Source organism: Equus przewalskii, chromosome 6, assembly GCF_037783145.1.
Source record: "Equus przewalskii isolate Varuska chromosome 6, EquPr2, whole genome shotgun sequence".
NCBI classification, from domain to species: Eukaryota; Metazoa; Chordata; class Mammalia; order Perissodactyla; family Equidae; genus Equus; species Equus przewalskii.
The window spans coordinates 57,700,088-57,714,236 of NC_091836.1; the positions used below are offsets into that span (position 1 = coordinate 57,700,088).

General features: G+C 41.0%; 1 protein-coding gene across 6 annotated transcripts in view; it reads left to right on the forward strand.

Moving 5' to 3' along the window:
* The window catches only part of GRM5 (glutamate metabotropic receptor 5), a 474,279-nt gene that overhangs the window by 366,790 nt on the left and 93,340 nt on the right, over positions 1–14,149 (forward strand). For all 6 annotated transcript variants that reach the window (XM_070623933.1, XM_070623938.1, XM_070623932.1 and 3 more), the window contains one exon: positions 9,660–9,906. In XM_070623933.1, the coding sequence (XP_070480034.1) occupies positions 9,660–9,906 (247 nt within the window). The remainder of the gene's footprint in view (positions 1–9,659; positions 9,907–14,149) is intronic.

The window sequence follows — 14,149 nt, forward strand, 5'->3', positions numbered from 1 at the left end:
TGAGTGCTGTAAAATTAAATTGTAATCACAGATTGGAGCATTTCAGTTTCTGCTAATCCTTTTGGAGCCTTCTGATTTGATTAAACAATAGTAAAATTAGGATTCACTGTTAAGTGTTCTAAATCGGGGATCCAGTTTTCAAAGAAAGAAAGAGAGGACAGCCATCCTTTCCTGCTTCCGTTTCCTCTCTCCAGGCTGCTGGGAGGCACATCCAGCCTAAGAGCAGCTGGCAAGTTTGGCTTGGCACCAATCCTCATGCCTCCATTGGGCCTCACCCATAGTAGACCCTAAAAAATAATCTTTGAGCAAAATAAATGCTGCTGCCTGAAGCCCAGTTCCTTTGTGCATTAGAATGCCAACTAATTAACATGTCCTCTCTTTCTTACTGCTTAGTGGCTGAAAAAAAGAAATCTGGATGAAATGAACTATTTTATTATGTGCACTCAGGACTTTAAAATTTTCCTAATAACATAAACTCTTCGGGACCCCACAACTTCTGTCACTGAGCCTGTACCACACATGCTGAGCTTTTTTGAGGAAAGAGATACTACGTTACTCATGTTTGTATCACCAGCATCCAGCACAGTGTCTGACATACAGTAAAGACAATAAATGTCTGTTTAATCCATAACTTAATTAATCTCTGAATGAGTCAATGAATAAATTAACTAATGAGCCAGAATTTCTCTCTAGGGCCTAAGCAGCAAGAATAAAGGACCTGGATATAACTCTGTGTTCTATTAAGACACCTAAAGAAAGGCTGTGTCAACCAGAGGGTAGGGAGTTTGGAAATGCAGACAGAAAATCAGTAAAGGTGGTGGGGCCCTTACAGCTCTCCCAAGTGACCATGGACAGTTTCCTTACTCCACGTGTCATCTCATGATTCTGGACATTGCAAATATAATGTTATCTTATAGAGAATATTGATTAAAAAAAAAAAACAAAACAGGAAGTCAACCTGGTTAGCTTCAGGCTGCAAGTTCATACCTTCCTTCTCTGGGTTATGGTTCCATTGTCAGTGCAGATTTTTGGTTTTCTTTTTGTGGGAGATTGGCCCTGAGCTAACATTTGTTGCCAATTTCCCTCTTTCTTTTTTCCTTCCCCGTGCCCCAGTACATAGCTGTATATCCTAGTTGTAGGTCATCCTAGCTCTTCTATATGGGATGCTGCCACAGCATGGTTTGATGAGCGCTATGTAGGTCCATGCCCAGGATCCGAACCAGTGAACCTTGGGCCTCTGAAGTGGAGCATGCAAACTTAACCACTTGGCAACTGGCATTGGGTCAGCCCTGGTGCAGTTCTTAATGCCTTTGCAGTGCTGTCAGAGTTTGCTGCACATCTGCCTCACTGAGTGGCCAGTCTGGGACCTACGCAGTGTTATATCCTGTAGTTCACTTCTCAAAACCTTGTTGTGCTGGCTAGGGTCAAATTCGTGCCAGAATAACTCAGAGGGGAGCCCAGGAGTCCATGTACAATTTTGTGGGATCACTTTTTTGAGCTCCCCTGTCTCCATAGTCTCCCTGACACTTTCCGGCTCCCAGCTTCTCCCATCTCCACCCTGGTCCTCTGGGTAGAAATCTGAGGCTTTAGTTTCTCCCTCTGCCTCACCCTTCCTGTTGCTTTGACTAGATTGCCATGGGAGTCAAGTGGGGAGAGGCTAGAGAAAGGAAGAAAGCAACAAGGTCTTTCCCCATCTCTTGAGACACAGTTCTTTGGGTCACAGAAAAGGGTTGCCCAACCACCAGTGCCTTTGCTCCCACCACCTCTGCAGGGCTGTCTTGGGGCTTCCATAGGAAAACAACCAAATAAAAAACAAAAACGAAATTTCCCCCACTCTCTCTGACTGGTAGGGTATCCTTTGCACTCTTCAGACCAGAAGTAGAGGCTTCTCTTGGAGCTCTTTTGCCTGCCCCTGGAGCACAGTTCCATGTCCAGGGCTGCCTTCAAGTCCAAGCCCAGAGACACTGGAGGAAAAAGATCTAAGAATCTTATGCATGGTTCAGTGGTGTTCTGAAATCTGGTTTTCTTCCCCAATCCACCTGTTACCACTTACTTTTCAGAATCCTCAGAAGGCTTCTCCAGTCGTTCTACTCAGGGTTTGTAGCTGCATCCAGTGAGAGAAATGGGGCGGAGAGTGCTTACTCCTTCTGGACTCTGGACCAGAACTTCTCCCATGTGGTTTTGTTAGACGGCAGAAGCACACGAGATTGCTTTGTTATTTAGTTTTGTTTAGTGTCATTCTAAAAAGGAATGATTGCTCTAATAAACTGACTTGACAATCTGAATACCAGACTTGTATTTGGTGACACCCTTTGAGACATCTTGTCAACTGTAAGGGAGGAAGACACTTCCTCTACCCACTCTGGGTCCTTCTGGCCAAATACAAATTAAATTCACATGAGACAGAATAACAGGAGAAAATTAAACAAAGCTTTATAACATGTATACATGGGAGAGGCTCAGGCAAATTGAGCAACTCGCCAAAATGGCAGATGCTCTCCCCTTAAATACCACCCTCAGCTAAAGACAAAGGAGGATGTTGGGGGTGGGGGGAATCAGTTACGGGAGATTACCAGAAAAGCACAGTAAACAGGAGTCAGGTTATTATGCAGACTTAAGTTCTTGCCTTCTGCATTGATAAGAGTTTCTAGAGATAAGGTCATCCCCCCTTCTTCCTGGTACAGAGAGGGAGATACCTTTACAGATGGAGATTTCCTTTACAAAGCTAAATCTCTCTTAACAAAAGGTAACTTCTCTTTTAAGAGTTTCCCACGTGTGCAGTTTTTAAAAGTAACCAGCCCCAAATTATCCTCATGCCAAAGACACATATCTTGGGGTGGCCAATTCCAGTCCCCCACAAAATTATAAACATTCTAGAACTAGTAAAACTAAATCATGCTATATCTGTACAAGGGAACACTATACAACCAGTAAAATAGTCTAGCATCTCTATGTATGTTAAAAGAGTGATCAGGAACTCAAAAAGAGTTTGCTTCTGTGACAGATCCAATCAATAAGCTGGTCACATTTCAAAATGTGTCCTGAATCTGAACACTTCTCACCATCTCTACTGCTCTCACCCACATCTCAGCCACCAACATCTGTTACCTGGCCCAATACACTGACCGCTGGCTGATCTCTCTGCTTAACATGTTGAACAACACTTTTGATTCCCCGTGCCCACCAACCTCCTTTTCATGCCTCAATGCACTCTAATCCATCTAGTTGCTTAAAATGAAAACCTGGGGCCAGCCCAGTAGCATAGTGGTTAAGTTCGCGTGCTCTGCTTCAGTGCTTGGGGTTCATGGGTTTGGATCCTGGGCACGGACCTACACATCATTCATTAAGCCATGCTGTGGCAGCATCCCACACAAAAAAAATAGAGGAAGATTGGCAACAGATGTTAGATCAGGGCCAATCTTCCTCACCAAAAAAAGAAAGAAAGAAAACCTGGACTAATCCTTGACTCTTCTTTTTCCTTAACACCTCACATCCCCATCCATTAACACATCCTGTTCTCCCTACTTTCAAAATGTACTTAGAATCCTACCCTGGTTTAAGCCACCATCATCTCTTAGCATCCTATTTCAATATTCCCTAAGTTTTCCTACTCTCATTCTATTTTCCATCATCAAAGTAAAATTTTTTAAATGAAAATGAGATCATGATATTTCTCAGAGAAAAACAGTGCAGAGCTGCATATTATACAGCCCCTTTCTAGCTCCCTTACTTCATATCCTGCTTTGTCCCCTTACTGTTTCAGCTTTTCCTTTATTCCTCAAAGAACACACTAGTCCCATTTGCATGCCTCTGCTTCTTCCAGATCTTTATATTTTGAATGTGAAGAAACAAACCAGATTCTGAGTAACAGAATTCAGATCAGGGACCAAGCAACAATCAATTTATTTTATCAAATATTTTGTAAGTATAAACTCATTTAATCCTTGTAGAAATCTATTAGTTAGATACTATTATTAAACCCACATTTTTAGGCACAGAGAGGTTCATGACTTTGGCTGAAGTTGCACAGCTAGTAAGTAGCAGAGCTGTGATTCTAACCCGCTGCCTGGTTCCAGAATCTGTACTCATGCCCTCTATGCTCTGCTGCTCTTACTAGTTGAGGTGCACTCTCTATGACAAAGTGAGATGACATCTTGCAGATTCACCATCTTCAGATGTGTGTGGAATAGGGAGGGGATAAAGATAGACAGAGATTTAAGCCTGAAAAGATAAAAAGCAGAATTCCCTAATTAACCAGGATCTCCCCACATCTACAAATATTGAGTCTACTGCATGAATTGCACACAAAAAGCTAAGCTTGCCAGCTATTGACAGTCATCATGATTTCCTTAGTTTCTTCATCTGTAGTGGAAACAGCCCCTAGCTCATTGAGTTTTTTGAAATGAAAGTATTTTGTAAGATATTCATTTTGTTAGCACACGTCTCAACAGAGCTCTCTCAGCTAACCGAAGGTGATAGCTCCCCGACGAGCTGCTTTTTCTGATGGAGGAAAAAGGCTGGAAAGTAGGTGAAATGGTAAAGGCAGGATTCAAATTTGAATTTCTCTGAACTGACCTCCTGCTGCATCCTGAATGCTAAAACAGATGAGACATCTTTCTTTAAAAATATATGCATCAAAATGACTTAAGGAGAAATTACAAAAGTTAAACTTCCACTAGTTTTTTTCTGGCAAGTGTTTTTTTTTTTTTTAAATTTGAAATTGTTACTCCCTGGGGGGGTCGTCTGCCCACCGCAAGACATGCCAATAGTCAGGAGGCAAGGTGGTAGGAAAGAAAGGACTTTATTACAACTTGCTAGCAAGAGGAAAGATGGCTGACTACCGTCCAAAAGAACCATCTCACAGAAAAAAGACTACAGGCCAGTTATATACAGGGCAGGTCTCCAGGTGGGGCCTCCATCTGGTCTCTGGGTCGGGGCAGACATCTAGTCTTAGTTCCTGATAGCCTTTTGCTTCCCTGGATATGAATCAGAGACCAGAACAATCCCCTATACCCTGATCTTTCAGTTGTCATTGATGATGGCTATCAGCATGGATTCTCTGCCTAGGAGTCATCACATTCCTAAGGAACTAAAAAGAACAAAGTTATTATCGTCTCGCAGCTAGGAGGGGCCATAAATCTACAGAGCCTGCAAACCCTTGGAAGACAGACCCTTACTTATCTAGGCAAACTAAAGCAAAGATTCAAAGGGGCTGGTGAGTCAGGGCTAGTTAATCAGAAGTCATGCAAAGTTACAATATGATTTCTTTTCTACAATATGGCTTCCCTCATGTCAACCTTGTGTTGAGCTGGTATCAGAATCTTTGGGTGACAAGAGAAAATAGTCAATAGGAACTTATACAAGACCTTAATACTGCCCAAATACGCCAGTTGTTCACAGATGTCCAATAACAACAAACAATTCAACAGACTGTGCACAAACACGTGTCCACTAGTTTCCAAGCTCCTGCCCCAGTCACCTCCTTCTGCAGATTCCTAGGCCCAGGTCTTGGACAGCACTCGCGGGTATTATTTGAGTGAATAGAAGCATAGCACTTTCCAGGAAAGAGTCAATCTTGTTACTCGTTTGTTCTCCCTAACTTTATCTCTTAATTAGAATATTTTTTAAAAGGTGATTCAGTAATATTGTTCAGAGAGAGCCTATTTCCAGCAAAAAGCAATAGAGTATAGCAAAAAGAACAGTCCTCTTGGCATTAAAAATTCTTGTCTGCTTCTGATTTTTACCATCTGCGTGACCTTGGAAAATCTACTTGACCTGTCTACGCCTCAGTTTCTTTATCTCTACAGTGTGGATAGTGTTGACACACATCACTGATATATGCAAAAATTATTTTGAGAAGTGCCACACAGATGCAAATTGTCATTATTGCCCCCATTTAATTCAACAGACAGTACAGAAATCATGCCCTAAGCACTGTGATTTGATTTACAAATGAATAAGGCTCCAATTTTGCCTTTCTGCCAGTTGCTGTCTATTGTAGACAAGGCAGAAAGAAAAATCCGGAAGGGAACCTGAAAGATGACTGCCTGAGAGCTCTACTGGGCACATTAGCCGAGACCTTTGGCTTGCTTTTATTCTCCAAAGTTTGCCCACAAAACATAGCGGCTAGAGGTTATTATGATTTACATTTTGATTTGGTTACTATTATGAATCATCTACCTTGTGCCAGGCTCTGTGCAAGGTACCTACAACTTTTCTATAACATTTAATTCTTACATCACCCTTGCAAGATAAAGGTCACCATTTATTAGATGATTAAACTGAATCCTAGAGAATTTAAGTAACTTGTCCAAGTTACAGAGCTAGGAAGACGTAAAGCAGGAATTTAAACCTAGATCTTTCTATTCTGCTCCTAAGTGGAAAAATAAAAGAATAATAGCCACAACAGTGCCTATTGCTGAATCCTGACAGTGGATTGGGAGGCTGAGTTATAGTAAGTGGTTTAGGCTCAAGGTCAAGCACCTAAGCATGGCCTCAAAGACGGCCACTGCACAGTCAGTTTTCTGGAAATACAATCAATCAGGTGAGTAACCGCCTCTATTTAGGGAGTTAAATGAGAGAAGGTGGGAGATGCACTGACTTGGGGAATAGCTGTTTCAAATTCTCCTTTCCCTAAGTATGCCCACATTTCTGTAGTGTGATGTACAAGGTGCCTGAGAGAGGAATAGAGAAAGTGATAGGGCGTTTAGAAGAGCAAGATTAATTTCAGTATCTGCAATCATGGTAGTCTTCATGAAGGAAGAGTTCTTGGAGCCTTTGAAAATGGATGGGATTAGTCTTTGTATGTAAAGGAAAAGAAACAGAAGGGATGGTCTAGTTAGAGGGAAGAGTTCTTTAATTCATTCAACTAATATTTACTGGGGACCCACTATGTGCCAGGCACTCTTCTAGGCACTGAGGAGTGAACAAAACAGAAAAAAATCCCTGTCCTCACAGAGTTTACATTTTAGTAGGTGCATGACACAGACATAATCAAGACAAGTATATAAAATAAGTAGTATTTTGGATGGTGATAAGGAGAAAAATAATGTTGGGAAAGTAGAAAGGGAGTGTGTGTGTGGGCAGTTGGGTAGAGATGAGAATTAGATGGGAAATCCAGAGAAGGTCTCACAGAGAGGTTAATATTTGAGTAAAGACCTGAATTAGGGAGGGGACAGCCCCTGCAGCTCTCTGAGGCAGAGCACCCCAGGTAGAACGAATAGCAAGTACAAGGGCCTGGAGGCAGAAGCGCACGCCTGGCATGTTTGAGGATGCAGAGGAGGTCAGTGTGACCGGAGAGGAGTAATTTAAATGAAGAGTGTCAGGAGATGGAGTCAGAAAGGTAAGGGGCAGAGCGCCATGAGGCAAGCTCCTGTATGTCTTCGAAGGTCATAGCAAGGACTTTGGCTTTTAATTCAGTAATAAGGGAGCCACTGGAAAGATTGACTAGAGGAGTGTCGTGATCTGACTTATATTTTAAGGGAATTTTTCTGGCTACTCTGCTAAAAATCGAATGATGTAGGGGGAGGATGGGCAAAGGCAGAAAGAAGGAAACCAGCTGAAAGGCTATGGCCATCATACAGACAGAAGATGATATATCTTGAACCTGATGGAAGTAAATTGGTGTGAAGTAGTTTAATTCTGTGTGTGTTCTGAAGACATATCAAATAAGAGCTGAGAAGTTACAAAGGAAAGAGAGGAGGCAAAATAACTCCAGAGTCTTTGAGTTAGCACCCAGAAGAATGGAGTTTCCAGCCGTATGAGGTGAAATGGTGGAAGTACAAATAGAGTCTGCGTAGAGAATGAAATGTAAGATTTGGGTGGAAAGTTGCCAGAGGCCAGTGTCCAGTCCTGAGATGGAAACAGGATTCTCCATTTTATACTTATGTCAGGACAAGCCCTGCTGGTTTCCCTAGAGAGCCTCTCTGCTCAGGGAAACTTAAAGTGTCAGCATTTCGACCCGCAGTCAACAAGAGGATAATATGCCTCTATAGTTTGTAAGTCATGAAGAACCATACTATCTTTAGAGAGTTCCTTTTTATCTCTCTTAAAAAAGACTTTGCCCAAATACAAACTCTGTCTGTACCTCAGCTGTTCTTTTCACCTTATTACCATGCATTCCTGGATGTCTCAATCCTCTCCATTCCTTATTCACCAAGCCTGGTAGTATATTCAGCCTTCTAAACACCTGTGTCCATAACCATGGCCTCTACCCTGGGCAAGGCCATTCTCAGCTATCACGGGGATTGTTGCATTGCTTCTTAAGGGGTCTTCCTGACTCCACTCTCACAGCCCTTTAATCTTCCTCCACACTGTAGCCAGATTGGTCTTTCTAAAACAGAAATCTGATCAGGTCCCTTCCTAGTTTAAACCCTACAAAGGATCTCAATGCTCTTATGATAAAGTACAGCAATCTTAACGGCTTAAGCAGTCCTGCCTTCCTCCACTACCTCAGTGTCGCCCATTCTTCTACCTCCCACTCCACATTCTGGCCATTCCAACCTGCTTAAAGTTTCCCAAACACAGCATGCTTTACCTCATCTGGGAACCTTCAAACACGCTTACAACCCTCTTCCCCCAACTCTTCTTCCAGCTGATACTCGGCCATAATGCTCAGCATCAGCGAGCCTCTTGGTCTGATGCCCCTCCTGATTCAGTCCTGCCTCAGCCCTTATCAAACTACATTGTAATTGCCTGCTTAGATGCTCATCTGCCTTTTAGACTCTAAGTCAATGAGAGCAAGAATCATGTCTATCTTGTTCAACATTATGTCCCCTACTCCCAGCAAGTTCTGAGTAGTCAGAAGTAACAGGCACCCACTCCATTTTTATTGAATCAATAACCCATTCCAAATGTTATTTCTTTAATGAAACTTTCCCAAGAACCCTCCATTGGAAGGCATGTCTCCCTCTTTGAGCCTCTATAGGTTTTAATTCTAAGCGTTACAAATTTATCACCTCATACCTTTCACTGTAATTACATAATTTATCTCTATTATTGAACAAGTTTCTTCTCAAGTGCATAATCCAATTCATCTTTGTATTTTCCCTAGATCACTTACCATACAGCTTTATGTATACTCAGACTCCAATAAATGTTTACTGAATTAATTAGTGGATTAATGAAGTTTAAATGCTCCATTATATTTCAGAATTTCCAAGTATGTAAATTTATGGAGAGCATATGCTTTGAGTTTGGAAGTGATGGGTGGTCAATCTAAATAGGTAAATTGGGGCAAGATGGTGGAGGATGTAGTTTGCTCAGCTAAGAGGACTTAATAGTTTGGACACTGGAGACTTGTTGAGGATTTCTAAACCAAGGAAGTATATTATCACAGCTGAGTACTAAGGAGATTAACATGTCCTTCAGATAAATTTTGTGGTACAGAAATACAGTGCTATCCTTCATCCATCCCAAGAGTTTGGTAAAGGAACAAGTGAATCTTGGTACTGTTGGGGATTCAGGTCTTTCTTTAGGATTTAAGGGAAGAAACCTGGAAATAGAAACAATTATTAGTCATACTATGTTGGCACCTGCATCTTAGTCTTGCCTCTGGTTCTAACAATTGCTCCAGTTCATTCTCTAATTATTCAGAAACCATGGGTATAGCTATAGTAGAATCATATCTCAAAGTTAATCCCTAATTTGTTTCCCAACAGGTTCTCTGACTCTGAGAACACATCACGTTCAAGATTCCAAAATGGGATTTGTCATCAATGCGATCTATTCCATGGCCTACGGGCTCCACAATATGCAGATGTCCCTCTGCCCGGGCTATGCAGGCCTCTGCGATGCAATGAAGCCTATCGATGGACGGAAACTTTTGGACTCCCTGATGAAAACCAACTTCACTGGGGTTTCTGGAGATATGATCCTATTCGATGAGAATGGAGACTCTCCAGGAAGGTACTGTTACAATTCTCTTCTAGATAATAGAGCCTGAACAACAGCCATCTCTTGATCCTGAGCTGCCTTTTTCTCTCCTTTGTGGGTATCTAGGCATCCTGGCCATGTTTGAATAGCTCTGACATCACAAAGTGAGCAAAGATAGAGAGGGAAAGCCCCATTTCCTGTGGCTAGGGAAAATTATTGATGCTGATGTCCAAAACGTGGTCCGGAAATCATCACATTTCAGAGACCTAAACTTAGAGGCAGGAGCCTCACATTATCATAGATCATCAAAAGCCAGCTCTGTGGTTTCTCTGTGTGTGTTTGCCATGTTGGTCTCTGTATTCTGATCTCTTCTTGGGTCACAGAACTATTCTTAAACAAGAATTCAATTTTCAGTCATCCAGAATAGGGCTGAGGTGCTATTATATTGTTTGCTGTACAGATCGTTCATTAAAGTCATATTTTATTTTAAAGTCATATTTTATTTTACTATCCTCCAACTGGAGCACTTTCTCCTTTCTTGACGATGAAATTGCCTTTTTCTCTGAAATTTTACCTTTAATTATTTACAGAAAAGAGCCTAAGAAATGTGAACTTACTCATAATTATAGATCAGCCTTCAGGGAAAATCATTAGGTACCTAGAACTTATCAGAATTCACATCTATTTCATACTCCAAATTCTTAAATGACTTTACACATGGAGATTTTAATCTATGAGGGGTACGGTCATTGGAATAACATCTTGAGTTGTGGCAGGGCTGGGTCTTCACTCTGCCTTGCGTCAGAACAGTCAGGGTCCTTTGGTCTCCCACTGTAAAATCCCAAGTACTTCTCCAGCAACAGCTAATGTTTGACAGCTGTGTTAGGACAGGATGACTTTACACTCTGTTTGCAGTTAACCACGCCAAGAGAAGGTCTCATGAGCCCCTCCATGACTCACACCCAACGTGCCTGCACATCCTACCAGCCACCATGGTTTAGCTCGTTTCGATATTCTTGAGGTAAGCTGGAGCTTGTCCCTTTTACCATCTCACAAGCTGGACTTCTAAGTGACAGCTAGTTTCGAGTCACATAGCCTAGAGGAAAACTGGATATCTTCTCTATTCTAGAAACTTGAAGAATCTTGCTCCAGGCAGACTGTTAGCCAAGATAAGTTGACTTTTCATGAGTGTTTTTCTAATTTTGGGCTATTTAGTATATCTGTTGTTGGGGGAGGGGGAATACAAGCATTTTCCCAGGGCCAAAAAAAAACTTCACATCTGTTTAAGTCTTCTTAAGTCAGGTTGACCAATGACCAATGAGCTCAGTCTTTGGGCTTAGGTCAAGGCCTATGCTCTGAAATCTGCACGTGGATTTATTATTCCTGTGTGCGTCCTGGAGCACTGACATCAGCTTGGGACTTGTTCATAGACTTTGATGATTGCAGCTTCACCAATTCAAAGAGTTTTCATGCCATGTACCCAAACTAGTTCCACAAACCAGTGAAGAAATATCGCAGATGGCTCAGCTCTATTTCAATGGGAAACCTTAATGGATCAGACAGAGCATCACTATCTCATTCATAATCCTCCAAATATACTGTAAGGGGTACATTTAGGACATTTGTTCCTAACATTTTTTGGAACATGAATCTGTCTAAACTCAGATACAATTTATAGATATTCTCTCAAGGACAATACACATAAAATTTTGCAAACAATTTCTAGGAATTCACAGTTGTTTAGAGATTTCCCATGCATTACCAAGGTTGGGTATTATACTAACCCATTAATAAATGATCAGAATTGGCCCCTGAGGGCATGAGCCAGACTCAGGAGAAGGTGGTTTGCAACTTTTTGTTTTTCCAATTCATTCAATTATATTTACAAAATTATTATAACTAACATTTGTTGAGTGTGTGTTCTGAGCCAAACACTAAGGTCTCTATGTATTAATCCTATCAGGTAAGTGATATTATTCTCTTTTCCAGCTGAAGGCTTACAAACTGAGGCTTACAAAGGTAAATGACTTGCCCAAAGACACAGTCCAATAAATGAAAGTCAAGATTCTAACTCAGTCTCCTGGGCTTCCACTCCTAAGCATATACAGAAACCTACCAATTAATCAACCAGGATCAAAATCAAAAAGCCACTATTTTCTGAGAAATGTGTTTGCAGGCATTACATTATTTCTGTGGAGTAGAAGTTATGGCTCCGCTGGATCAAAGACATTCCACACTGGGAAATGAACCAGAGGAGGCGGAGTTATTAGGGATTCCCCTAAAATGCCAGATTTATAAGAAGATCCTAAACAGAGGAAGCTGGGAAAGAGGGCAATTCACTCAGGCATACACACTTGTGGGTTGTTGGAGAGTAAATTATAATCAATGTTTTTAAACCGCACCTCTAATTAGACTACTGTCGGTCTACAATTCTTTAATGAAATCCTTGGTACCAGGTGTTTTACAGAATTCAGAATTTTTGAATTTACAAAAGGTTATGCAGCCATACAATGCCCCCAGCATGTGTGGAGCAGCACTCCTTAACCAACACATTAATATTTCTGCAGCAAAACGTGAATATTCACAAGAAGCGTGATAAATAGACTATAAATAACCTCACAACAGTGTGACTCAAGTTCTGTCACTAGATAACTTCAGATTGGGTCATGTTTTGATACCAAATGAGTTATGAAAAAAATTTTGGTTTTCAGAGCTCTAAGGATTTCAAATTATAGATAAGAAATATGGGGGGCTGGCCTCATGCTCGAGTGGTTAAGTTCACACACTCCGCTTCAGTGGCCCAGGGTTTTGCTAGTTCGGGTCCTGGGCACGGACCTGGCACCACTCATCAAGCCATGCTGAAGTGGCGACACACATAGCCCAATCAGAAGTACCTACAGCTAGAATATACAACTGTGTACTTGGGGGTTTTGGGGAGAAGAAAAAAAAGAGAGAGAAAAGATTGGCAGCAGATGTGAGCTCAGGTGCCAATCCTTAAAAAAATGAAAAAAATATGGACATTTACTATTTACCACCAATGGTATAGACTACAGTGGGCAAACTATGGTCTGTGGGCCAAATTGAGTTTGTCTTTGTAAATAAGGTTTTATTGCAACACATTTACATGCATTTCTTTAGATTCTGCCCATGGGTGCTTTCGCACTACACTGGTAGTATTGAGTAGTTTCAACAGAGACCATCTCACAAAGCCTAAAATACTACTGTCTGTCCTTTTACAGCAAAAGTTTTCTGTCCTCTGGTATAGAAAGTCCACTGAGAACTAAGGTTTAAGAGGCCTTGCCATTGTCTGAGACTGACCTTAACTGGAAAGAGGAAACGTGGAAAGTCAACATCAGACAAGTACAAATGACTACTTAAAGAAAAAATTTTAACATTCTATTGTGGGGCTTATAAGTATGTGGATATAAAATATTTGACAACATGAAGGAAAGGCGTATAGAATTATACCAGGGGCAAGGTTCTTATATTTTGTGTTAAGTGACAGCATTAACCTTAAGTAGAATAAGATAAATTAACAATGCATATTATAATCCCTTAAGCAATCACTAAATTTTTAATACAAGAGGAATAGATAAAAAGCCAGTAGAGGAATACTAAAAAATAAATTGGTTAACCCAAAATAAGACAGAAAAAGAGGAACAGATGGACAAAAACAGATGTGGCAAATAGAAAATAAGGCTAGAACACTAGAAATTTGCAGATACTGAGCTGGTTTGCACACAAATTTTTAGTATGCGGCTCTGGTCACAGAAGGACCACGGAGATGATCTGTTTCCTGGGGAGAAAACCGAGTCTCAGAAAGGAAGAGGTATGCCCAAGTTTACATAGTCAATTAGCAACAGAACAAGGATACTATATAACTCTCAGGCATAATCAAATAAGAAGAATTTAACTTAGTTTTTTTTATTTTCCTTGTATTATATTTGAAATGATTCTATGTGTATAGTGGAAATAGGTTTTATTATTAGTTACCGTTAAAGTTTTTGGTCAAACCAACTCTGTGGTCTCTCTTTAATGTGTGATTATCCAAAGACATAGACCATTATAATTGCTTTGTTGCATGGACCAGTGCTTGGAGAGTCCATTATATTTGTTGCTGTTAGTGACGTCAAGTCGATTCTGACTCCTAGAGACCCTCCGTACAGCAGAGGAGAACCTGTCCAGTCTTTCTGCACCATCCTTTCACATTCTGGTGCTACATCAATTCTCTGCTGCTATTCATAGGGTTTTCAGGCCAATTTTTTCAGAAGTAGGT